Raw genomic sequence first — 27,828 nt, forward strand, 5'->3', positions numbered from 1 at the left:
GAAAGAACTTCCTCCCACAAACTTGGGATCTCTGTATGTTGATGATCTGCAAATTAGCTGTCGAGGGGCAGACATGAGATATGTAGAGAGGCAAATGCAGATGGCTCTGTATAAGATCCAAGAATGGTCAGACAAAGAGGGATTTAATTTTTCAAAACAGAAAACTGTGTGCGTGCACTTTTGTAGGAAGCGTGGTTTCCATCCTGAACCTGAGTTATATCTCAATGATACAATTATTCCAGTTGCGCCGGAAGTAAAATTTTTAGGAGTGACGTTCGACCGAAAATTGACTTTCCTTTCTCATGTTTTAAACCTGAGAAGGAAGTGTCTAAAAACACTAAATATTTTAAAAGTGTTGGCGAACACCTCCTGGGGTGCAGAGCGTAGCTCCACGCTTCGCATTTACAGAGCGCTTATCCGCTCTAGACTGGACTATGGCTCAGTTGTTTATGGATCCGCTCGGTCATCTGTTTTGTTAAAACTGGATCGATCCTGTTCACCATCTACGTCTGCGGATTTGTTCAGGAGCTTTCAGGACTTCTCCTGTACAGAGCCTATATGTTGACTCTAACGAACTATCACTTTATCTGAGGCGTGAGCAATTGTCCCTTTTGCCATATTTTAATATTCTATCCCAACCTGAACATCCCAATAAGCTGTGCTTACTCGATAATGAGTGTAACACATTATATGAAACACGTCCATCCTGTGTTCCTACTTTTCCTTTAAGAGTTCGCCCTGTCATTGACGAACTTTCCCTCTCTGATATGTGGCCTCAAGCAGTACAGAATTTTGAAATTCCACCTTGGGAAAATGCACGGATCCAGCTTCTCGATATTTTCAAATGATCATGTCGGGATGGCTTTTGTATTTCAAGATTACATAGAGGGCAGATGCCTACACCATGCTTTCTCAGTCCTAACATCTGAACTAACTGCAATATATACGGTCTTTTGCACATCTCAAAGCTCTGCCACAAAAAGTTCATAGTTTATACAGACTCGTTTAGTGCTCTTAAATCCTTGGAAGCTTTCCCCAACACGCAGAATCCTGTGGTAGTGGATGTTCTCAAAATTCATAGAAATTTAACAATTCGAGGATATGAAGTCCTGTACTGCTGGGTCCCTGGACATGCAGGAATAAAGGGAAATGAGCTTGCAGACATCGCAGCCAAATATGCCGTTGAACCATCCACTCGCCTTATTCCTTTTAGAGACATCTGCTGTGTAATCAAGGGGAAGATGCGGAAAAAATGGCAGCAAATTTGGGATGTTGAGAATCACAACAAGTTGAGAAACGTGAAGCCTAGAATTGAACATTGGGATTTTGCTGGAAATCGTAAGGAGGACGTTCTTTTGACTTGCCTCAGAATAGGTCACACTAGAGTCACACATAACTATCTTCTCAAAGCTGAAAATGAGCCTGTTTGTTTTAACTGTAATGTTTGTTTATCTGTTCGTCATATTTTAATTGAGTGTCCATGTTTTAATAGGCTTCGCCAGAAATATTTTAATAGCTGTGACTTACCTCTCGACCGTTTAATCGGAAGAGAGGTCAACTGTAATTTATTTTATTATTTAAAAGAGATTGGCTTTTATTACCTAATGTAATTTATTTAGAAGACTGTGTCTTGAATTTTAATATGTGCTTTTAACTTGTGTTTATATGACTTCATCCTTTGGATTTGATACATTTATCTACTTGTTTTTATTTATTGAATTTTAATGACATCAATTGTAATCATCCCACCTTGTGTTTGGCGCATCATAATCATCTCTGGTTTTTGCGCCATAATCACTCACTCAATCATTTTGCTTCGACTCATTTTCTTTTCAAAGACGGCTACTACTGGTAAAAGACACGTACAAATAGTTGAAAATGTCTTGTGTTAAAGAAAAGGGTGTATAAGGAAATATTTATACTGTAGAATAATGAGATAATGGTGAGAAGAACACTCGAAAGAAAATTTTCTTTCAACTCATAACTACTAAAAAAAAAAAAAAAAAACTCTTCCTTTTTCTTTATTAATTTGATGTCTACACTTTTTGACCTTGGGTTCCTAAAAGTGTTTTTTTTTTTTAGTTATGAGTTGAAATTTTTTTTTTTATCTTACTGAGAGGGATTCAGGATGAAGAGTAAAAGGAATTGATAAGAGTATTTTTTTATGGTTATATATTTATATTGCCTTGTACTGTAGTTAGTGTTCTTTGTGCTGCTAACGAAGCAACATCTCGTAACTATTTTCTTCTCTCTTTTTGCAGCCAGTATCATTATTTACTATGCCTAAGCAAAAGTCTCACTTTAAAGATGATGATAATTTCACAACGCTTGAAAAGCAACAGCAGGCCAACTTGAAAAAACGTAAACGCTGTGAAGCTAAAAGAAGATGGCGGTCATTTCCTGAAAATCGAAAACGAGAGCTTGAACGTCTACAGGAACGTCGACGACAAAAAAAAATCATCAAAATCTGCAACTAAAACTTCCAATATAGAGAAGAATCCAATTTGCTGTGAGCCTTTAGACTTGTCTTTAAAATTTGAAAAGTATTTGAATGCGTACCAGGACGAACCATTCATTGAAGATGATGTTTCTGAATTCCAAATAATGGAGAAATATCCCGAAGAAAAATATCAATCCCTCGTTCGTCAGTGTAACTCTGGACAATTTGATTTCCTAATGCACATGCTATATTACTTTCGTCGCTGTGATGATATTTGTGAACCTTCTAGATATATTTGTACAAGGAGCTGCAGGCTCTGGCAAATCTGTTTTGATGCAAGTTTTATACCAGACTCTCATCCAACTACCTTCTTTTTCTAAAGAAAACTCTGTCATTAAATTAGCCCCTACTGGTAAAGGAGCATTACAAATTACAGGAGATACTCTTCATCATGCACTCGGGTTACAACTGAATGAATCAAAATGTATAAGACGGATGAGAGAAGTAGTAGTAGTAGTTTTATGGCGCAAAGCTCAATAGGCCATATGCGCCAAACACAAGATTCTTTTTTTAACATACAAACTAAAGGAACAAAAAATATAAAGACAACAGCACACTTTTAAAATCGAGGCAAGTAAAAAGATATTTAAATGATGGGATGAAAATGCTGATTATAACTTTGATAATGAGAGATGCAGTATAGATATAAAATCCTAAAACATCTGATTAATTAAAATTCCAACATAAAATCTCAGGACAAAAATCAAATTAAATAATAGAAACCTGTTTCCTTGAGGTAGTGAAACAAATTATTATTGACCTCTCTTCCGATTAAACGGTCGAGAGGCAGGTCGCCGCTATTAAAATACTTCTCACGAAGATTATTAAAATATGAACATTCAATTAAAATGTGATAAACTGAAAGACAAACATTACAAGTTGCACAAATAGGCTCGTTCTCAGCTTTCAGAAGGTAGTTATGTGTCACTCTACTGTGACCAATTCTAAGGCGAGTCAAAAGAACTTCCTCCCTGCGATTGCTAGTAGTATCCCAATACTCTATTTTAGGCTTCACCCTTCTCAACTTGTTATGAAGTTGAAGGTCCCAAAGTTGCTGCCATTTCTTTCGGATCTTCTCTTTTATGACACAACGGATATCTTTAAAAGGGATGAGGCGGCCGAACATTTCAACAGCAGATTTCGCTGCGATATCCGCCAGCTCATTGCCCTTTATTCCTGTATCTCCGGGGGACCCAGGAGTACAGAAGTTCAAATCCACGACATGTCAATTTAATATTCAACTTGAGAACATCCACTATCACAGGATTATCAGTGCTAGAAAAGGATTCTAAAGCTTTCAATGCACTGTAGGAGTCCGTATATACAATGAATTTTCGATGGTGCAGCGTTGAGATGTACAAAAGCGCATAATATATGGCAGTCAGTTCGGAGGTTAAGACAGAGGAAGCGTCGTGTAAACGTCTGCCTTCCATGTGGTCACCAATTATACATGACATGCCAACATGGCAAGCTGACTTAGAGCCATCCGTATATATGGGAACATAACTCCTGTAACTCTGCCTGTGATCAGCAAAAATTTGTCTGTAGATGCTCTCATCAGTAGTTGTTTTTCCGTAATTGTGGAAAATGTCAAGAAGGTGGTTTGTGCATTTTCCCAAGGTGCAATTTCAAAATGCTGTACTGCCTGTGGGGAAGTATCAAACAGGGAGAATTCTTCAATGAGGGGACGAACTCTAACAGGAAAAGAAGGCACACAGGATGGACGTGCCTCAAATAAAAGGTCACAGCTATTTTCACATATACACAAGTTATAAGGATGGTCAGGTTGAGATAAAATATTAAAATAGCGTAAAAGAGACAACTCCTCACGCCTCAAATGGAGTGATGGCTCGTGACAGTCAACATAAAGGCTCTGCACAGGAGATGTCCTGAAGGCTCCGGAACAAATCCGCAGAGCCTGATGACGAACAGGATCTAGTTTTAACAACACTGAAGACCGGGCAGATCCGTAAACAACTGAGCCGTAGTCCAGTTTAGAGCGAATTAGAGCTCTGTAAATGCGAAGCATGGAGCAACGATCTGCACCCCAGGAGGTGTTCGCCAGGACTTTTAAGATATTTAGAACTTTGGTACACTTTTTTCTCAAGTTTAAGACATGAGGAAGGAAAGTCAATTTTCGGTCGAACATCACCCCTAAAAATTTTATTTCAGATGCAACTGGAATTACAGACCCATTGAGGTATAATTCCGGCTCAGGATGGAGACCTCGCTGTTTACAAAAATGCACGCACACAGTCTTCTGTTTCGAAAACGTAAATCCTTGTCTTTTTGCCCATTCCTGGATCCTGTTCAAAGCGATCTGGAGCTGTCTCTCTACATGTCTCATATCCACACCTCTACAGCTAATTTGTAGATCATCAACATACAAAGAACCTGAAATGGTGGGAGGAAGTTGTTTTAATACAGAATTTATTTTTAGGCTGAAAAGAGTTACACTGAGCACACAGCCTTGAGGAACACCCTCTTCTTGTTCAAAAACATCAGACAAAACAGAGCCTATCCTTACTTGAAAAGTTCTAGCGTTCAGGAAATTCTGAATGAAAATTGGTAGGTTGCCGCGCAAGCCACTCTCGTGAAGATCGCGAATTATACCGTATCTCCATGCCTTATCATAAGCTTTCTCTATATCGAAGAAAATTGAGACAAGGTGATTTCTTCTTACAAAAGCTTTTCGAATGGATGTCTCTAAGAGGAGCATATTATCTATGGTTGTTCTCCCCTTTCGAAAACCACTTTGATAAGGCGATATAATATTATTCTTTTCCAAGAAGTAGACTAGGCGGCTGTTTACCATCTTTTCAAACAGTTTGCAAACACAACTGGTAAGGGCAATTGGCCGATAGTTCGAGGGATTCCTCGGGTCTTTCCCTGGCTTCGCAATAGGAATGACAATAGCTCTCCTCCATGCACTGGGAAATGTACGCTCCTTCCACACTCTATTGTAAAGTGTGAGAAGGGCACTCAGTGACTTATAGGACAGATGCTTTAGCATTTCATAATACACGCCATCCAGACCCGGACAAGACCTATGTGTCTGCAACAAAGCTCTCTTTAGTTCAACCATAGTAAAGTCTCTACTGTACGGCTCAAAGTTGGAAGAGTTGAAAGCGATGGGATTTTTCTCAGAGCGTTGCTTGATAGAAAGAAATGCAGGTGAGTAATTTCGGCTGCAAGAAACGGCAGCAAATGTCTCACCAATTGTATTTGCAATTTCTTCTATGGAGCTAATCACTCGGCCATCTTTTTCCAGAAAGGAAAGTGAGTGGTCTTTATACATTCCGCATGCTTTTCGAACTCTTTCCCAAACCCGCTTACTAGGCGTAGAGGATGTTATTGAGGACACATATGAAATCCAGGAATCCCTCTGGCTCTGCCTTCTTACTTTCCGTGCATTTGCTTTGGCTCTTTTAAAAGCTATGAGGTTTCGCAGAGTAGGATATCTACGAAAAATACCCCATGCTTTTTTCTGTTTTTTCAGTGCTTCATGACAGTCGCGATTCCACCATGGTTTTGAATATTTTAGTAGTTTTCCTGATGTTCTAGGAATGGAGAGCATAGCTGCCAGAATAATAGTATTAGTAACAGCTTCAACAGCGTCATCGATATGCGCATCTTCTACCATTTCATCTGTGAGCTCTGCAATGGAAGAGAAGAGTTCCCAGTCTGCCCTGTCCAGTATGAATCGAGGGGATCTCGACATGGGGTTTGCTCCTCTTCCTGCAAGAGACACAAAAATAGGATAATGATCGCTGTTGTACAGGTCATTTCCGACACTAAAAGTGCAAAACGGCAAGAGAGATGGTGAACAGATGGCAAGATCGAGAGCGTGGAATGTCCTTGAAGGCTCATGGAAGTAAGTATCTTGCCCATTATTTAGGAGACAAAGGCTGTGATCTTCGATCATCTGCTCAATTTGTATCTTTGCTACCCCAGAGTGGACTATGGCCGTTAAAATCTCCTATTATAATAAAATGCTCAGGCAGATGCTCTATTAGATTATTTAAATCTTGCTGATAAATGTGCTCATTTGGAGGCAAATACAAAGAAACAAATGAAACAACAATATCAAAATTTATTTGAGTAGCGACAACTTGGAGGGATGTCGTCAAAGGAAGTACATTTGAGGGATAATCCAGTGAGGAGAGGAGACCTACTCCTCCACTGGCACGCTCACCTGCAAGGTTATCCTTCCTGACGAAAGAAAACCTCCGAAGTTTTGCATGGTGTTCTGGTTTCAGATTTGTTTCCTGTATTGCTAAGCACACAGGATGGTACGCATTTATTATAGATTTGATGTCAAGCAAATTTCGGTGGAAACCGCGACAGTTCCATGACACGAGGGTGGCCATTATGAATGGTTTTTGTTTTTCCTGTGCTGTTCTTTTGTTTTTCGTGGAAGTAGATGCCTGGGAAATTGGATGTATTTGTTTATTACGAAAGGAGACATCTTATGCATTTCGCCAGAAGGACTAGAGATGACTAGGAAACGGGGAATATTGTTATGATTTTTTTCATTTGTATCTGTACGTAATTTTTTTGCAGTAGACTTTTCAGAAGTAGGTTGAGTGAGTGGTTGAGTGAGTGGTTTAGCAGTAGACGTTTCAGAAATAGGTTGAATGACTGGTTTAACAGTAGATGTTTCAGAACTAGGTTGAGTGACTGGTTTAGGAGTAGAAGTTTCAGAACTAGGTTGAGTGACAGGAGTGATTTGAGTGACTTGAGTGACAGGATTGACTTGAGTGACTGGAGTTACTTCGAAATGTTTTATTAAGTAAATATGAGAAGCCATAGTGAAAGAATAAAGATTCGGGTCCGACGGCCCCGCCCACCACGGAGCCCAACAAGGGAACACAGATTCCTGTGTTAGGGCTAGCCGGACCTATACGCAAACTGAAGCCCCACAGTCGGCTTTCCCGAAAGCAGGTACTCCCGAGAGCTTGACCCCAAGCCACTGACACAAGGACTAGTGACCAGCCGATTGACACCCGTGAGGACGACTAAGGTGCCTCCCGTTTAGCTGAAGCAAAGTAGTGTGTTGGGGACAGTACCTCGCCCCTCAACTACCAGGACCCTCCTTTCCAGCGACACGGGTCTCCACGCACGGCAAACACGTGGGCAGTTTTCTCGCCACTCGAAGACTAGAGACAAGGGCTGTTCCAGTCTCTCGTGACGAGCCCCAAACTCCGTAGAGAGAAACCACGAGGGAGAAGGGAAGGGAAAAAGTTCCAGCCAAGAGGAGAGGAGACGGAAAAGAGAATAGATCACTGGGGCTCCAGGATCGTGATACCTGTCTCACCAAGAAGATGATCCCCTGAAGGGCTAGGGTACCTCGGGATTGCCACACCCGTACTCACAAAAGTGAGCCCCCTGAGGGACGGATGAGAGAAGAAACTGGAAAGAAATACGCTGAAATGTATGCTCACTTACGTGTGATAATTATTGATGAAATTTCAATGTTGGGGCTGAAATTACTTTCTCGACTGGATCGGCGTTTACGAGAAATTCGAGGAGTTAAAAATAAACGCTACGGGAATTTACATGTCATCAAATTTGGGGATTTACGTCAATTACCGCCCGTTAAGGATGCTTTTATGTTTTCTTCTGATTTGTGGTGGTGTAGCAATACACAGTTTTATGAACTCGATGAAATAATGAGACAGAAAAAATGAGAAAGAATATTTGGAGTTACTGGATGATTTGGCAAATGGACCCTTACAACCGGAACATGTTCAATTTTTAACATCCAGGGAAAGTCCATTTGAATGCTTACCTCGCGAATCTGTTATTTTATGCTATTCTAACAAGGAAGTAGACGATTATAATGCTAAACGTCTTTCCATGTTACCATCCCAGATGATTCAATGCAACGCACATGATACCGTGCTCTCTGATAAGCCAAAAAAAATTACTAGCCGGCTAAATAAACTATTGCGATTGAAACGACATGAGACGGCTAATCTTGAATGGACTCTTGACCTTAAACCGGGAGCCAGATACATGTTGACCTATACAATTGATATGAGTGATGGATTAATAAATAGAATTGTTGGAATTTTACAATACCTTGAAATGGAACCAGAGGATCAGAGTGTAAGACGAGTATGGATTCAATTTACTACAGATACAGTTGGATTTAAACTTAGAAATAAATTTCGGGAAAAAAGAAATGTTCCTTTCGAATGGACACCCAATGACCGCATTTCGAAACATATTGATAAAGCCTCGACTCGCAAAGTGTTGGTTTTTCGTAGCCAACTACCAATTATAATGGCCGAAGCTATGACTATTCATAAATCTCAAGGAGCAACTTTGAAAACAGTTGCGGTTAATTTAAAAACTTCTATGAGCAGATTTCATCAATATGTTGCATTTTCACGGGTAACCAAACCCACTGATTTGTATATTTTGGATCAGTACAAGCCACCAGCATTACCAAAACCGAACGATTGTATCTTGAAGGAATTGAATCGACTTCGAGCCTCAGACAATATTATAGTATTTTGCGCGATTTGAATTTTTACATAATGCTTACAAACCTTTAAATTTATTACAAATAATGTACTTGCACAATGGAGAAGGAGATGTTTCGAGTGATCCGTGTTTTATGAAAAGTGATGTTTTACTTTTTACTCGAAAGGCATTTGAATCAATACCTGGATTCATGTCACTGGCAAACGGTCATGTATATTTACGCTGTGAAAAAAACAATCGGCAGTGTTACAGCAAGTACGAAATTAATGGTTGCGTAGAGACAATTAGTATGTATATTCCAAAAATGAATGTTTTGTTTATACTCATTGATGTAAGACCAGCAGCAACAGATACAGATATGATAGAAGCATTCAATATGGTCAAACAAAACAATATACAGAGTAACAGAACCATTTTGGTCGGACTTTTTAAAACCATGGAATATTTGAGAAGCTTTTTATCATATGCTACACACCATCATCTTTGCATGCAAACGAATGCTGTAGAATTTACAAATACAGGTGGTTTGACTACCGAGGCTATTTTTACAAACTGTCCGGAGCATACAGAATGTGCGAGTGTTTATGAAAGTACAAATAATTATTATTTACCATTGTATATTCGTTTTTTCATATAGGGTCTTGTTGAATAATGGAAAGGGGGTGTACAATGGATATGTTCTTTCAACTCTCAAATAACGAACAATAGATTGTGATTCCAAAGTAAAAAATGTGTAGACATTAAATTAATAAACAAACAGAAAGAAAGAGGTCAGGAGAGCTTATGTATTATTGAAAACTGGTGAACTATCATGATTTATAGAACTTATATTCCAATTCCAGGAAAAAAGGTTAGACGTCAGATTATAGAACAGTAATGAATAGACATAAACCCGTGTCGAAACGCTGTTGAACTCGTTATTTCAGAAAACGTGCGAGGATCGGGAGAAAGTATGTCACGGTCACGATCTCTAAATTGATTGCTTCATGTGACTTGGCACTATTCCAAAACGAGAGGTATAAAAGGGATTCGTCGTTTTCGGTTTTATTAGAGCTGGTGATCTTTTCTCCCGAGCAGAGTCATGCGCTACCACCTTGCATTTTATGACGGTACCAGATTTGAGGTATACATCTCCAACTTCAGAATTTATTTCAGTGCTCTATCTCTTGCCGAGCTGATACAGATAAAGGAACATGGCAAATGGCTTTACACTGAAATGGTGGACCTCCTCAAACCCGAGTATCCTAAATTGCTTCTGTGGAAGGATCTTTCTACAGACGAAAACGTCTATTCCAACAGTATATGGTTCGATTTGCCACAAGCCTTATACACAACGGAGAAATTAAGCGTGAATGCTTATGATGTCATCCTCCATTGCTTGAATTATCCGCTTGAAGATGTCGGCAAACATATAGACGGACTAACCGTGCTCAAGATGAGCTTTGAGCGACCCGAGTCTCTAAGTTCGTGTGTCTTTATCAGAGATATAGCAGAACTTCGTATGTATTTCTACTTCAGAGATTCGGGATGGTGATCGGAAAAAAATTGTATCCTCCTTCAAATTTTTTAAAAAGCTGAATGGATCCTCTTACGGATGTATTGAGAAAAAGATTATTTTTTAATCTCTCTTATTATTATTATTATTATTATCTTTTATCATCTTTTATCCTGCTTTTATATGAAAATAAAAATATTTTAAATAATATGTGTATTTAGTTTTTTTTTCCAAAACATATCATGAACATATTTAATAATTTATTTATTCCATGGTATAGCTTTTCTTCTATTATACTCTAGTATAAGTTTTAGATTTATCATTTAAAAACTCGACTTGTACAAAAAAGTCCATTAAATAATTACAGCTTTTAATATACAAGTTTCGCTACCGTATTTAAAACGTATTTTTGAGTATTTGCACTTTTTCCTATTCTCATTAAAACTTGCAATTAGGTTAAAAGGATATGTTCAATGTAAAAGTACCAGATTAAATGAAAAACACAAAAAATATTTTAGTGATTTTTTTTAGTACTATAGGGAAAAGACGTTACAGAAAATGATTCAGTTTTTAAGTCTATCAACACGATAGGTAACTAAACTTTGAAAAGTATTCACAGCTTTAGATCGGTTACAATCTTTTTCATGGCAATAATAACAAAAATTGTTTCTAGTATTATTCATCACAATTCGTATATAAGGTATTGCAATACATTTTTCAATTCTCTCTCGCGTTTTTACATCTCACGTGTACAGTCTCTTAATCCACAATTTCTGTATATCATGATTCAATGTATTTATCCATTTCCCTTTCCGTCTAAAGTATCTGGATATAAATACCACTCCATTAGTTAAAGTATATCCTTTAGAAGACATAGCTAATGCCCCTACGATTCTAGGATGATGGTGAATATGCAAAGAGCTTGAATGGAACGTTTTAAAAGTTTCAGGGTAAGAATTTATATTCAAGTTTTTTAGTCGACATGTAAGGTTATCAAACCTTCTTCTGCTGGTATTAGTATCTTCTTCTCCACTTCGTTTTCTACCACGATTAGGAAATGAAGCAGGCTGTTGGGATGTACAAGGTTCCTCCTGGGAGTTTGTTGGAAATTGCTCCTGTGATGTTTCCGAATGAACAGGTGAATATGGATCCCAACTGTCCAAATGATGAGGTGACGGTGAATTCCATTCATTTGCATGAACAGGTGAGGGTGAACTCCATTCATTTGCGTGATCAGGTGACGGTGAATTCCATTCATTTGCATAAACAATCGAGGGTGAGTCTTCTACACGAACAGTTGAGGGCAGTGACCAACTTAGTTCAGGAAGAGTTGAGGATGGTGTCCCAATTTCATTATGAAGAGGTGAGGATGGTGTCCAACTTTCATTATGAAGAGGTGAGGATGGTGTCCCACTTTCATTATGAAGAGGTGAAAATGGTGTCCCACTTTCATTATGAAGAGGTGAGGATGGTGTCCCACTTTCATTATGAAGAGGTGAAGACGGAGTTAGTTGCAGTTCAGGATCATCATTCCTTCTTTCGGACGAACCCATTTGTACAGGAGACTCCATGACTTTCATTCGCACCGTTTCCTAATAAAAAGTAAATGTTATGTTTTTTTTTAGGAAATTTTTATGGTAACTCGAGAGAGATAAAAAGCCGCCACTAACTAGTTTCTACGCAGGAGAAAATTATTCTGACTACGTTTGCAATTTACCTCGGACAGTATGGAGATTAACTGGGATACAATGACATGGAATATCGCATACGAAGATATGGTGCATAAGGTAGACGATCCATATCAGTGGTTCTTCATACTTTCGTCAGATATGGATCAGATTCAAGCATGTTTGAGGGAAGCTTTATTGGCATGGACTTCAGCATTTCACTTACAAAATCTCAACAGTCCTCTATGGTCTGAAGGAAGCATAGAAACTTTTGGATTTCGTTTCCGTAATATATTTTATATTCTAGGAACCCCTTTTAAATTAATAGTGAAAAAGGTTCCAAAAGATCATTGTCATATTATTCAAACATACGAGGATCCTATACTTTTCACAACTGTCGTTGTAGATTCTCAAGATGAATACAAGACCCGGAGTTATCAAATTAAGCCTTTATCCATTCACACAATTCCTTCGGACACTATGTATACGATATCAGTCATTATGCCGGATACAATGTTTGCTGTGGATGAAATGACAATCCTTCAATGCCGCATGCTGGAAAAATTTTATTGCTGTGATTTTAATGAGCGAATGGATTCCATATTTCAACCTGAAGCCTCACTAACCGATAAGAAGACATGGTTCATATTTAAAGGGTCTGTACATGAAACTTATAATTCACTAACTTGGGTTCAATTACCTTTCATAAATATCGATTATATGGAAGATTACAAGCTAAATGTTTCTATAGTGTGGAATATGCAATATCGATTGAAAGATGCGAATGGAGAAGAAATCAGAGATTTTTTGAATGACAATGGATTCTATAAACCATATCTCGCTTACTGGAAAGAAGCTTACCTTAGCGAATTTGGAGTTAAAATGCATAACATGTTTTTCATTAAGGATGTTCCGTTTGCCATACAACCTCAATATGTCTCCAATCAAGAATGTCATATTATTCAAACGCACAATGAACCTATTTTTTATGCAACAGTTGAAGTATATGAAAACAAATTTCAGTGTAAAAAATATTTATTACGAAGCAAGTCTGTTTACAACGTTTTACCAGGTACACGCTATATTCTTTCGGTACAGAAGAAAGATACTTTATTTGCGGTTGATGTAATGCATATAAGTTTTGCATTCGAGGCATTACCTAATCTATTCAATATAAAATATCAAAATTTGAAAGAACTGGAAGTTTGTACTGTAAAATCTAAGGATGTAGCTCCAGGAAAAGTTTCAGTTAAAAAATAAAAAAAAAAATCGTCGGCTATTGGAACTTAGAGCATTGCGAATAGTTCTTGGGCAATTACCAGACTGCCTTCTCTTATTAGACTGTATATCCACTACCTTTCGATACTTTCGACTGTGTAATACCTTTCATGCCATTTGAATTAACCCCGCAACTCTAAGATCATTCAGAAGTGCCAAGTACTCTCCTTCGACAGGTGAACCTACCCCCCCCCCATTGAGCATTCAAAAGACCTAACATTTCTTCAAGGAATCCTCTGGAACATTAAGAGCATGTTGTGTTAATAGAAGAAACAGTCATCTCTCTGGAGTAGCCGTGGCCAAAAAATATCTAAAACATTCTTGACACAAGATGTATAAATATGTAAAATAAAAATTATTATTTAAACCACTTTAATTCTGTGTCTTTTTGTTTTAAAATATCATCATTTTTCTAGATCAATCCATCTTAAATTGCAAATGTACATTATCAAAATGTGAAAGTCACAGAAATTTGGTCATTCAAAAACTAATAATCTGCAGAGGTAGATGGAAACTCTTCTATGGTAATTAAGAAATATCTGGTTTAAAAAATATATAAATCTTACCTATTTATAGAAATCTTCGTGGAACTTGAAAAAGTGCCGAAAAACTCACAGAATACTACTGCAGGTAGAACTTTATAGCTGCGTGAGAAAAATAAAATATTATAACCAACTGCAAAACTCATAACTTTTCCCATTTTACAGTTATAATAGTATAAATAAGACAGTCTGTCAAAAAAGTATTTGAACTCCGGTACCCATCTTGAAAACGCAAAAATCACTAAAAGCTGTTTAACTTACCAAGTGAGTGTAATTTGCTTCTTATTCGTTAATGTTTCAATATTTAAAAACTTTTTAAAAGTTAAACAAAAAGACAAAATAACAACACAAAATTTCCGTAAAAAAAACAGTTTTATTGAGTTCCAATAAATAAGAAGATATACATACATTTTTTTTTTCATTAAATATGATTCTCAATGACGAAAGTCTAAAATCAATGAATTATATTAAATATATAACACAATTCTAAACTAAAGATGAGGAAAATGACATAAATTCTTCCCACATTTTTTCTTCTTCAGGATTTGTTTCCGTAAAAGAAGGGCCCTCAGGGGGCTCACTTTTGTGAGTACGGGTGTGGCAATCCCGAGGTACCCTAGCCCTTCAGGGGATCATCTTCTTGATGAGACGGGTGTCACGATCTTGGAGCCCCAGTGATCTATCCTTCCTCTTTTCTGTCTCCTCTCCTCTTGGCTGGAACTTTTTCCCTTCCCTTCTCCCTTGTGGTTTCTCTCTACGGAGTTTGGGGCTCGTCACGAGAGGCTAGAACATACCTTGTTTCTAGTTTTCGAGTGGCGAGAAAACTGCCCACGTGTTTGCCATGCGCCGAGACCCGTGTCGCTGGAGGTCGCCGCTTTTGCGGATGGCCAAGAGTCACAAGCGCGAGTCTCCTTTCCCCATCGATAGAAAGACTTGTGTCAACGATAGGGGAATGGCCGGTTTATCGATTACGAGTTTCAAAGTCCGTCTCGTGTATGAACCTTTGTGTTTAGAGGCAAAATGAATTTTGTGAAATCTTGGAGCGAATTTAAAGAAATACTTCGCAGACACGAAGTAGAAACTGTAACAAAATATGTTTACTACTATGGAAAGTCATTCGATAAAGAGAGTAAGTAATTTTTGAAGATGTAATGAGTAAATAAAAATCCTCTAGAATGTAAATGCTTTCTTTGGTTGTTTAGTTGATATTTGGCCATTTTGTTCCAAAGAACTTATCAGCACTAATTTGTATTAATTTTATTGCGTACGATCTAGTTGATGTTGCGAGATTCGGTCCAAGTTGAAAAAAGGGTTTATAGACGTTCATATTCATTAATTTTGTTGCATAACGTGTAATAGCGTTATGTTTGATTTTTATTTGGTTTCATTGTCAGGTATTGCATGTTTTTTTTTTTTTTAAATAGCTGATGCTTCACGAAACATTCCGTACTATATTAAACATTAAACAAGATATACCGTGTTAGATTTGAAAATTTTTATTGTTGTTTCTTGAGAAACTCGACATTTGTCTCGATGACTACTATATTTTTCATCCTATTTTAGTGTATGAATGCAGTCTGTTGATTTGAAATATAATCATTTAATAGTCTATAAAGAAAATCCATTCTTTAGTTTTATCATTAACAACATGTTTCAAAATAACCTTATAATAAACACTACCAATTCAAAAAATATTCTGTTTTATTTTCAGGTAATAGTTCACCATAAAATTATAATGCATTGAAATATCAGGAAGTTATAATAATAAAGATATTGAATTTTAGAAAACAGGAAAGTTTTCTGAAATGTATATATATTTCTTTAGTGATGTGATATATATATTTCTTTAGTCAATGAATGCTACTTATCTTGTGTGTAAAATCACTTATCTTGTGTGTAAAAAAAAAGTTGTCTATTTTGACTCTTAGCACCAATGGACTAGCAGATAAGATAGCTGAATACTGGATGTTTGATCAAGGTACAAATACTGTTGAATGGATTAGCTGCATGGGAATTTTCCTGTTCTCCTTATATATATAAGTGAATACAAGACAGTTTCCCATTAGACCTTCTCAAAGGCATCCCTTTTGTGTAAGGCAGCTAGCTCATTCTATACTTTACCTAGCATATATAATTTTAATATGAGACAAAATGACATAATTTTTTTACATAATAGTTTAATGCTTTTAATATCTCTCTATGTTTGCAGTAAGTGCTGCTTAATGTGATTACATTTGCCCATTTTTGATAATATAAGATGATGAGAAAAGTATCTTTTAAAATAGGAATTGAATTAACTATAAATATAACTAGCCACTTTCTTAACATTTTAATTAGGAAAAATAAAAGTTTGTTTATCAATTGTTTACAGTCTTCATTGCAAAAGTTCATTTGAGTAGTGCATAATGTTTCTGAAATTTGTTGGACCAATTCTATACCTATAATCTTAATACTTGGAGGGCATCCTTGTTTAAAAAGATTTTGCCAATGTAAAATCTGAAATTGCGCAAAAACGCAAGTGTATTTTGGCAAAAATGTTTTCAGGAATTTTTACCTCCCTTTTGAAGAAGAGGGAACTGTGCTGAAGCCCTTCCAAATCAATAGCTATTGAAAATTCGTATGAAATTAAGTTTTTTTTTAATTTTATTGTTTTGCGCTTTTTTCTAAATGCTTGATTAAAATCATTTTCGTTCTTCAGTTTAAGAAATTTATTGTATAATATTTTGATTATATTAACCAAATTGAGCAAATAAAATTACAGCAAATGATGCATTTTTATGTTTCCATATATGAAAGAGCAGAACTTAGAAATTCAATACCAATATACACGACATCAGCTGCAATACATTAAGCAGTGTCTACAGTATGTAGTATATATAGAGACAGTTAAATGTATAATATGTTTATAGAGATCTGTAATTTCTTTCCTTTAAAAATCAAAGCTTATCAGATTGTGATCTAAATCAAAATTTTCTTTCCAGTTGAACTAACTCCAGATTTACGATTAAACTGGTTAGATGATATTCCCTATTTCCACTTTGGGCGAAAAACCTATGTTTGCCATCAAGGAAAAGATCTGAATAAACGTCAAAAGGAAAATTATGCTAAAGAAAAAAATGAAAAGGTAAAATAACATTGCTATATTTAAAAATTTATACAAAAATATCACCTCTTGGATTATATATATATGTGTGTGTGTGTGTGTGTGTGTTTTTTTTTTTTTTTCTTTTCTTTTAGTGTCAAACTGATCATGCTTTTGGTAAAGCATATTCCAAGAACCAGACAACTAAAAAAGTTAATTGTCCAGCTGTAATTAATGTTACCCGAATGTACAGGATGCCTCAGTTCAAGGTAGAAGTTTATTTAACTTTTTGTTCTAAGATGGTCTTAGTAATGTTAGAGAATTTTTTTTTAAGGAAAAAATATAATTCTGTCACGTATGAGCAAGATGTATTGAAGGTATTGTTGTTTATGATAAAGTATACATACTTTTTGACATAAAAACAAAAGGTATTTTTAGAGTCACAATGTAAAAAAGAGAAATGATTTTTTGTGTCTCTTTATTCAACATATTTTTCTAAATAGTTTTTTTTTTTTTTTTTTTTTTTTTTTGGCCAAAAGAGGGTTTTTAACAGTAATATTTTCCTAAATAAATAATTCAGTAATTGACATGCAAATAAAATGATGTTTTCAGGCTAGAAATAAAGGCTTTTTATGCTAATTATGTTCTAACCAATTTGCTACAAATAGAAATAAGTTGTTCAAAGTGAAGTTTTATTGGTTATGTTTCTTTGAAGAAGTAATTTGATCTATTGTTATAAAAATGGAAGATCCTTTTTACAGCTTTTTTTAAAGGAAAGAAATGACTCCTCTTTTTTTTTTTTTTTTTTTTTTTTTTGAATAATTTGCTATGAACAGAAAGTTTTTAAAATTGAACCTTTATCAATAATTAGTTTTAGATGACTGTGCTGGAATTTCTAAATTTTACTGTGATAAATATGTTTAAATTACAGGTAGTGCCAACCCGAAAAAGAAAGATTATGATATCTCGGAAAATTAAGGAAAAACTAGCCAATAAAGATAGTATTGCTGGTGAAGAAGTTTTCATGTTTAATTTACCTAATAGCCAAGATCATCAAAATCATCTAATGGGTAACATGGCTGCAGTAATAGAACCTATAGATGCTAGAGTGCGGCATTTCATAGCTTCTAAAGTTAAGAATGGAAAATGCAATGCCACTGTAATTGCAGAGCTATTAGAAGTATACGTTTCAACTGAATTGGGAGAAACTGATAAAACGCGCAGACGATTTTATCCAGAAATGGAGGCAATAAGGAAAATAATAAGCCAAGCAAAATCCAATATTAGAACTAGTAAAATTGACCAGGAAAATACAGAAATGTTAATAAATAGCTGGGATACTTCCAAGTGTTCTGTTTTTTTTAGACCATGTACTGAAAATACATATGATGGTACTGAGCCAAATGACTTTACAGATTCAAAACTAAATCTGCTATTTGTATATCAAAGTGAAGAAATGAAAAATTTATATGTCTTATATGGTTCTAATCTTGTTCTTCTCGACGCGACCTATCGAACCTGTAAGTATGCTCTCCAACTTTATTTTTTAGTTGTCAAAACAAATGTGAACTATCAAATAGTGAGCATAATAATTACACAAACTGAAACAGCCAAAGCATTAGAAGAAGCTCTTATAATTATTAAAAATTGGTCGCCTCTCGTTAGACCAAAATATGGGATGGTTGATTTTGCAATGGAAGAAATTACAAGTTTGGAAAATGTCTTTACAGGAATTAAGGTTTTTATATGTAGTTTCCATCGAGAGCAGGCATGGTCAAGATGGGCTTCTAAGAAAAAGAATGCAGTGGTTCCCAAAGAAGAGCTTTTGTGTAAATTACGTGCCATAGCAAATGCTCCAACTCAAGATGAAATGGTTGCAGCAATAGAGGTATTAAAATCATGGAACCAATATGAAGCTGTGAAAGATTATTTTGAATTAACATGGTTCAACGAAATTGAGAGATGGGCTTTGGCTTACAAACCAAATGACTTATTCATAAACTCGAACAATGGTGTTGAACGCTTAAATGAGGAACTAAAATATAGATATCTTCAGGGATATAAAAACTGTATGCTGTCTGAAATAATTAAGATCTTGGTTGAGAAATTTCTGCCAGAGTGAGTGAGTGAGTGAGTGAGTGATTATGGCGCAAAAACCAGAGATGATTATGACGCGCCAAACAAAAGATGAGATGATTACAATTGATGACATTAAAATTCAATAAATAAAAACAAGTAGATAAATGTACCAAATCCAGAGGATGAAGTCATATAAAAACAAGTTAAAAGCACATATTAACATTCAAGACACAGTCTTCAAAACAAATTACATTTGGTAATAAAAGCCAATCTCTTTTAAATAATAAAATAAATTAGAATTGACCTCTCTTCCGATTAAACGGTCGAGAGGTAAGTCACAGCTATTAAAATATTTCTGGCGAAGACTATTAAAACATCGACACTCAATTAAAATATGACGAACAGATAAACAAACATTACAATTAAAACAAACAGGCTCATTTTCAGCTTTAAGAAGATAGCTATGTGTGACTCTAGTATGACCAATTCTGAGTCGAGTCAAAAGAACGTCCTCTTTACGATTTCCAGCAAAATCCCAATGCTCAATTCTAGGTTTGATGTTTCTCAACTTGTTGTGATGCTGAACATCCCAAATTTGCTGCCATTTTTTTCGTATCTTTCCCTTGATGACACAGCAAATGTCTCTAAAAGGGATAAGGCGACTGGACAGTTCGACAGCAGATTTTGCCGCGATGTCTGCAAGCTCGTTTCCCTTTATTCCCGTACGCCCGGGAACCCAGCAGTACAGGATTTCATATCCTCGTATCATTAAATTTCTATGAATTTTGAGAACATCCACTACCACAGGATTCTGAGCATTGGGAAAAGCTTCCAAGGATTTAAGAGCACTATACAAGTCTGTGTAAACTATGAACTTTTTGTGGCAGAGCTTTGGGCTGTACAAAAGAGCATAATATATTGCAGTTAGTTCAGATGTTAGGACAGAGAAAGCATGGTGCAGGCATCTGCCCTCTATGTAATTTTCAAATACAAAAGCCATCCCGACATGATCATTTGACTTTGATCCATCTGTGTATATCGGATAATAACTGCTATATTTGTGCCTGTGCTCAGCGAAAATTTGTCTGTAAACGATCTCGTTAGTGCTCGCCTTTACGTGATGTTTAAAAACATCAAGAAGCTGGATCCGTGAATTTTCCCAAGGTGGAATTTCAAAATTCTGTACTGCTTGGGGCTGCATATCAGAGAGGGAGAGTTCCTCAATGACAGGGCGAACTCTTAAAGGGAAAGTAGGAACACAGGATGGACGTGTTTCAAATAATGTGTTACACTCATTATCAAGTAAGCACAAATTATTGGGATGTTCAGGTTGTGATAGAGTATTAAAATATTGCAAAAGGGACAATTGCTCACGCCTCAGATAAAGTGATGGTTCGTTACAGTCAACATATAGGCTCTGCACAGGAGAAGTCCTGAAAGCTCCTGAACAAATCCGCAGACCTTGATGGTGAACAGGATCCAGTTTTAACAAAACAGATGACCGAGCGGATCCATAAACAACTGAGCCATAGTCCAGTTTAGAGCGGATAAGCGCTCTGTAAATGCGAAGCATGGAGCAACGCTCTGCACCCCAGGAGGTGTTCGCCAACACTTTTAAAATATTTAGTGTTTTTAGACACTTCTTTCTCAGGTTTAAAACATGAGAAAGGAAAGTCAATTCTCGGTCGAACGTCACTCCTAAAAATTTTACTTCAGGCGCAACTGGAATAATTGTACCATTCAAGTATAACTCAGGTTCAGGATGGAGACCTCGCTTCCTACAAAAGTGCACGCAGACAGTTTTCTGTTTCGAAAATGTAAATCCCTGTTTGTCTGACCATTCTTGGATCTTATTCAGAGCCATCTGCAATTGCCCCTCTATGTATCTCATGTCTGCTCCTCGACAGCTAATCTGCAGATCATCAACATATAGAGATCCCAAGATGGTGGGAGGAAGTTCTTTTAGTACAGAATTTATTTTTAAACTAAACAGGGTTACACTGAGCACACAGCCTTGAGGCACACCCTCTTCCTGTTCAAAAACATCCGAAAAAACAGAGCCAATTCTTACTTGAAAAGTTCTAGTGTTCAAGAAATTTTGAATGAAAATTGGTAGGTTGCCGCGCAAGCCACTCTCGTGAAGATCCCGGAGTATACCGTATCTCCATGCCTTATCATAAGCTTTTTCAATGTCGAAGAATATCGAGACAAGGTGGCTTCTTCTTACAAATGCTTTTCGAATAGATGTCTCTAAGAGGAGCATGTTATCTACAGTTGTTCTTCCCTTTCGAAAACCACTCTGATAAGGCGATATAATATCATTCTTTTCCAAGAAGTAGACTAGGCGGCTGTTTACCATCTTTTCAAACAGTTTGCAGAGGCAACTCGTAAGGGCAATTGGCCGATAGTTGGAGGGATTCCTTGGATCTTTCCCTGGCTTAGGAATAGGAATGACAACAGCTCTCCTCCATGCACTGGGAAAGGCATGCTCCTTCCACACCCTATTGTAAAGAGTGAGAAGGGCATTCAGTGACTTACAGGACAGATGCTTTAGCATTTCATAATTCACTCCATCAAGACCCGGAGAAGAGCTATGTGTCTGCAATAAAGCACTCCTTAATTCAAGCATAGTAAAGTCTCTATTGTAAGGCTCAGATTTGGGAGAGTTGAATGCGATGGGATTTATTTCAGAGTGCTGCTTCATAGAAGAAAATGCAGGTGTATAGTTTCTGCTGGAAGAAACGGAAGCAAATGTCTCACCGATAGTATTCGCAATTTCTTCTATGGAGCTAATCACTCGGCCATCTTTTTCCAAAAAGGAAAGTGAGTGGTCTTTATATATGCCGCATGCTTTTTGAACTCTTTCCCAAACCCGCTTGCTAGGCGTGGAGGATGTTATTGACGACACATATGAAATCCAGGAATCCCTCTGGCTCTGCCTTCTTACTTTTCGTGCATTTGCTTTATCTCTTTTAAAGGCTATGAGGTTTCGCAGAGTAGGATATCTACGAAAAATACCCCATGCTTTTTTCTGTTTTTTCAGTGCTTCATGACAGTCGCGATTCCACCATGGTTTTGAATATTTTAGTAGTTTTCCTGACGTTCTAGGAATCGAAAGCATAGCTGCCTGAATAATAGTATTAGTAACAGCTTCAACAGCGTCATCGATATGCGCATCTTCTACCATTTCATCTGTGAGCTCTGCAATGGAAGAGAAGAGTTCCCAGTCTGCCCTGTCCAGTATGAATCGAGGGGATCTCGACATGGGGTTTGCTCCTCTTCGTGCAAGAGACACAAGAATGGGATAATGATCACTGTTGTAAAGATCTTTACCCACATTAAAAGTGCAAAAAGGCAACAGAGATGGTGAACAGATGGCAAGGTCGAGAGCATGGAATGTTTTTGAAGGCTCATGGAAGTAAGTATCTTGCCCATTATTGAGGAGACAAAGGCTATGATCTTCGATCATCTGCTCAATTTGTCTTCCTCGGCAATTAGTATCCTTACTACCCCAGAGCGGACTATGGCCGTTAAAATCTCCTATTATGATGAAAGGCTCAGGCAGCTGCTCTAGTAGACCATTTAAATCTTGCTGAACAATATGCTCATTTGGAGGCAAATACAGAGAAACGACTGTAACAACAAAATCAAAATTTGTTTGAGTAGCGACAACTTGGAGGGATGTCGTCAAAGAAAGCATATTTGAGGGATAATCCAGTGAGGTGAGGAGACCTACACCTCCACTGGCACGCTCACCTGCAAGGTTATCTTTCCTGACGAAGGAAAACCTCCGAAGTTTGGCCTGTTGTTCTGGTTTTAGATTTGTTTCCTGTACTGCGAAGCATACAGGATGATAAGCATTAATTATGGCTTTGATGTCGAGCAAATTTCGGTGGAAACCGCGACAGTTCCATGAGACGAGGGTGGCCATTATGTCTGGTTTTTGTTCTTTCTGTGCTCTTGTTTGGTTTTTCGTGGAAGTAGATGCCTGGGAAATTCTAGACCCTCCTCTACTTCCATAGTGTCTGAATCCGCAGATTCAGAAATCATTTCGTCAAAAGAGCTATTGCTGGGACTTCTATTTTTATTAATTATTTTGTGACTTCAATTTCAGGTTTACTTTGAATGACTCTTTCTTTTTTTTGTATTAAATGAGTTGCATTTTCCGTTATCTTGGTGGATGTGGTTGGTTGGGTTTTATTTGGTTTAGTCTGCGTGCCTATTGATGTTTGGGTGGCTTCAGCATACGAGATGTTCCTGGTAACTTTAAGAGTCTGTACTTCTTTTTCGGATTTCCATTTTGGGCAGAGGCGTGAAAATGCTGGGTGCTGACCCTTGCAATTTATACACGAAGGCGCAGCGGTACAATTTTCCGAATCGTGGCCAATCTGTGAGCATTGGGCGCATGTGAGGCTGCCACGACAAGACGTCTTAGAATGGCCGAAACGCTGGCATTGGAAGCATCGCATAGGTTTGGGAATATAAGGTCTTACAGGACAATTTAAATATCCGGCCTTAATATTCTTAGGCAGATCAGGCGTGTTGAAGGTAAGGATCACGTGTTTCGTATCGATCAACTTACCTTCCTTACGCATCTTGATCCGCCTAGCACCGCAGACATTTTGGTCGGATAGCTCGGAAGCGATCTCTTCTTCAGGAACGTACAGAAGGTCGAATTCCAATATTACGCCACGACAATAATTCAGTGTCTTATGTGCTGTTACAGTGACATTCGCTTGCCCAAGTTTAGTAATCTGAAGTAAAGAAGCAGACTGGGTGGCTGAGTTTGTATCAATAAGCAAGTCTCCGGAGCGGAGACGCTTTATGTTTCTCGGCTCACCAATACAAGACTGGATGTATTTATTTATTACGAAAGGAGACATCTTATGCATTTCGCCAGAAGGACTAGAGATAACTAGGAAACGGGGACTATTGTGATGATTTTTTTTATTTGCATCTGTCCGTAATTTTTTTGCAGAATTTTCAGAACTAGGTTGAGTGACTGGTTTAGTAGTAGACGTTTCAGAGCTAGGTTGAATGATTGGTTTATTAGTAGATGGTTCAGAGCTAGGTTGAGTGACTGGTTTAGCAGTATACATTTCAGAACTAGGTTGAGTGACTGGTTTAGCTGTAGACGTTTCAGAACTAGTTTGAATGACTGGAGTTACCTCGAAATCTTTAATTAAGTAGATATGAGAAGAAGCCATAGTGAAAGAATAAAGATTCGGGTCCGACGGCCCCGCCCACCACGGAGCCCAACAAGGGAACACAGATTACTGTGTTAGGGCTAGCCGGACCTATACGCAAACTGAAGCCCCACAGTCGGCTTTCCCGAAAGCAGGTACTCCCGAGAGCTTGACCCCAAGCCACTGACACAAGGACTAGTGACCAGCCGATTGACACCCGTGAGGACGACTAAGGTGCCTCCCGTTTAGCTGAAGCAGAGGCCAAAGTAGTGTGTTGGGGACAGTACCTCGCCCCTCAACTACCAGGACCCTCCTTTCCAGCGACACGGGTCTCCACGCACGGCAAACACGTGGGCAGTTTTCTCGCCACTCGAAGACTAGAGACAAGGGCTGTTCCAGTCTCTCGTGACGAGCCCCAAACTCCGTAGAGAGAAACCACGAGGGAGAAGAGAAGGGAAAAAGTTCCAGCAAAGAGGAGAGGAGACGGAAAAGAGGATAGATCACTGGGGCTCCAGGATCGTGACACCCGTCTCATCAAGAAGATGATCCCCTGAAGGGCTAGGGTACCTCGGGATTGCCACACCCGTACTCACAGAAGTGAGCCCCCTGAGGGGAAATTTCTGCCAGAAAGATATAGAATTTACGTCAGAAAAATTCTGAGTATGCTTTCGCAGGCCAGGTTATACAATGAACATGTACCAAATTATTTAATCAATAAGCCAAAATGGTTAATTGATCACATAAAAACAAAATTAAGAGCTGCTGAAGTTTATGTGGGTAGTATAAAAAAAATTTCACATGGCTTCTTTAAAGTTTCTTCTGAAACTAAGCATGATGCAGTTTATTCTGTCACGTTTGATGAACAGAAACAACTGTGTCAATGCACGTGCTTAGATTTCAGAAGAAACCGACTGCTGTGCAAGCATATTGTGTTTGCTGGCATGAAGTTTCCAGCCTGGAGTTTGGAATGTACTGCAGAATGGCTATTTTCAACACCTATTTTCAAAGTTGATGAAGATTTAGTCTCAAGAAGTATTTCAGGCACCAGAAAACGAAAATATTCATCAACTGAAACTCCTTCAGGTGGAACATCAGATAATTTACCCACCATATCTGAAGAAGCAACGTTGAGTAAAAAAAGAAATTTGATCAATGAGTGTGATGCAAATTACAGATCAATTCGGTCACTCCTTTGGAATTTAGATAGCGAAAATTTACACAATGTAGCCAACTCTTTGAAGGAGATTTTCGAGTCTGCTTCAAAAACAGTTATGCGAGATGAATATACTGGTCTACCGCTTCAAATTGAAAAAAAAATTAAACTAAAAAAAAGTAAAAGAATTGTCAAGAAGTATGGTCAACTAAACCTCCATCGCCGTAGAAATACCAGAGTTGGAATAAAGGTGGATATACATAAAGAAACCATTTCAGTAGATGGCCAGTAATTAAAATTAGTATAAAACCTAAAGCAGGCTACAAAGAGCCTTTGGCAAAGGTGACACCCCCACCTATGAGTGGATAATAGAGTAATCTCGGGGACCTGCATGCCATGGATACACTAATACTTATTTTCAAATAAAATAATAAATTTCATACTTTTAGGATAATCTTAAATACTGAATATTATCATACTTGAAATACTTTAGTATGTGCATTTATTTTCGGATTCTTCAGAATTTATAGTGAAAAAACTGCTACAACTATATACTATCAAATACCAGATTTCAGACAATTAAAATTGACGATAATTCAAAGTATAACATATAAGTTTTGTACAATTCAATAAACATAATACATGTTATTATTTAGTAATGTTTATTTCCTGAACAACTTTACAAACACTTATTTGAGAGTCATATAACTTATTTCTATTCAATAATGCTGCAGCTGCATTGATTGTCACGATCAAGACATATGAGCAATATAGTATTTAATGCACTCAAAACTGAATCTGGTAAAGACTTACGGCATATTGGTTACCAAATGCATCTAAAGCAAACCAGTATGCAGGGTTAGTTTTACAGGTTCACTTGTTTTCAAATTAGCAACTCTGTAAAAGTTTTACTCTTGGTTGTACTGACACTGCCTGTTCTTTCTCATATCTAATTGTACTTATTTGGTTGTAATATGCAGTAAAGGTAAGAACACTGGTGTAATATGCTGTAATTTTTATGTTAGATAGCCCAGTTACATGACTACAACATTTTTCCACTACTTTTTTTACACTGTAAACTCGGTTTAGAAAGTTATTTTCCATGATTTTGGGGTGTTGTATAATACATCATATGGAATAACTACAGTTAAATGTATTCATTCAAAAGAGGATATATTGTCTTGCTGAATCTTTTCCTGTACTTATTGTTTGATTTAATATTTCCAATGTGGTGGATTGACCATCATGGAATCATAGCATCCAGTAGATCTTTCAATATAACTCCATTCAGATATTCACATTTATATTATTGTAAATTAACGTAGAAGACAGATTGACAGATATTCTCAGTTCATAGTGCCAAAGTGTTTTTTAATAATGCTAAAATACAATTTAAAAAAAAAAAAGATTACTCATGTTATTACGTAGAATTAATGTTAAAATTCCATACAGAAACAAGCATCGATTAATTGTGTTATATAGAATTAAAGAATAAACAGTCAGGTAGAAATTTATAAATGCATAAAACACAACAAAAGGCAGGGCTGCATTTATTCATCCAGTTCATTGAAAAAGTTGTGGCTTTCCTAGACCCCTACCCCTTGTCGAACATGTAGGTTGTTTCGAATGTTGTCATGAGTAACTAACATAAAATATAATTTTTTCCCCAAATTAGTATGTTATAATTTTTGAATAAAAGAAGAGTGAGATAAGTGGTTATTCTAGCCGAAATAAAGTGTGCGTCGAGTTCCAGTAAAGACCCAAAAATGTCATCTGGGAAAGCTGAGAAAGGGAAAACGAGCTAGCTTTAACCTGAGTCTAGAGATGCATATAATACTACATACATACAATACAGATAAGTGTGAGTAAACTGGTGCACTTAAATTATAACATAAGTCACAAATGTACATTACAGGTAAAGCATGTCAATTTAAATAATATGTGTATTAAGTATGGCCATAGGCCATTTACAATTATTTGGGTCATTCACATTATAATCGTAAACCCTTATAACAGGGTTGTCTTCAAATCTTTAAATTCAGAAAAACTTCTAAAATCGTAATTTTTTCTATAGAAGGATTTCTATCCTCAGAAAAATAAATGTTAAAGAATTGAAATATAAAATTTGAGCATTTTATGCAGAAAGTAAAAAGAAATTCATTATTTCATTATAAATTTAATCATAAACAAAAATCTGCTTAATATTTTTTAACAATAATAAGAGAATTTCAAAGATTATTTCAAGTATTTCATTTTGATGTCCAGTGATATTAAAAATTGTTTTAAATTTTGACTTACAGATGCCCTAGAGGAGTTGCATGGTATCTAAAATTTCTGTGAAACACAGTTTGAAA

The 27,828-nt window shown here is 36.9% G+C and overlaps 1 protein-coding gene across 1 annotated transcript; it reads left to right on the plus strand.

Moving 5' to 3' along the window:
* The first annotated feature begins 14,984 nt into the window (after window positions 1-14,984).
* LOC146994499 (uncharacterized) lies at window positions 14,985-19,178 on the plus strand. Its single transcript, XM_085826389.1, has 4 exons — window positions 14,985-15,103; window positions 16,956-17,098; window positions 17,212-17,325; window positions 17,988-19,178. Exons 1-4 carry the CDS (start codon window positions 14,995-14,997, stop codon window positions 19,176-19,178), a joined length of 1,557 nt encoding a protein of 518 aa, XP_085682515.1. The 5' UTR covers window positions 14,985-14,994.
* Window positions 19,179-27,828: the final 8,650 nt, after the last annotated feature.

This window comes from Stegodyphus dumicola, chromosome 11 (genome assembly GCF_044657685.1).
Source record: "Stegodyphus dumicola isolate Sdum_Otavi_A_Nest chromosome 11, ASM4465768v1".
NCBI classification, from domain to species: Eukaryota; Metazoa; Arthropoda; class Arachnida; order Araneae; family Eresidae; genus Stegodyphus; species Stegodyphus dumicola.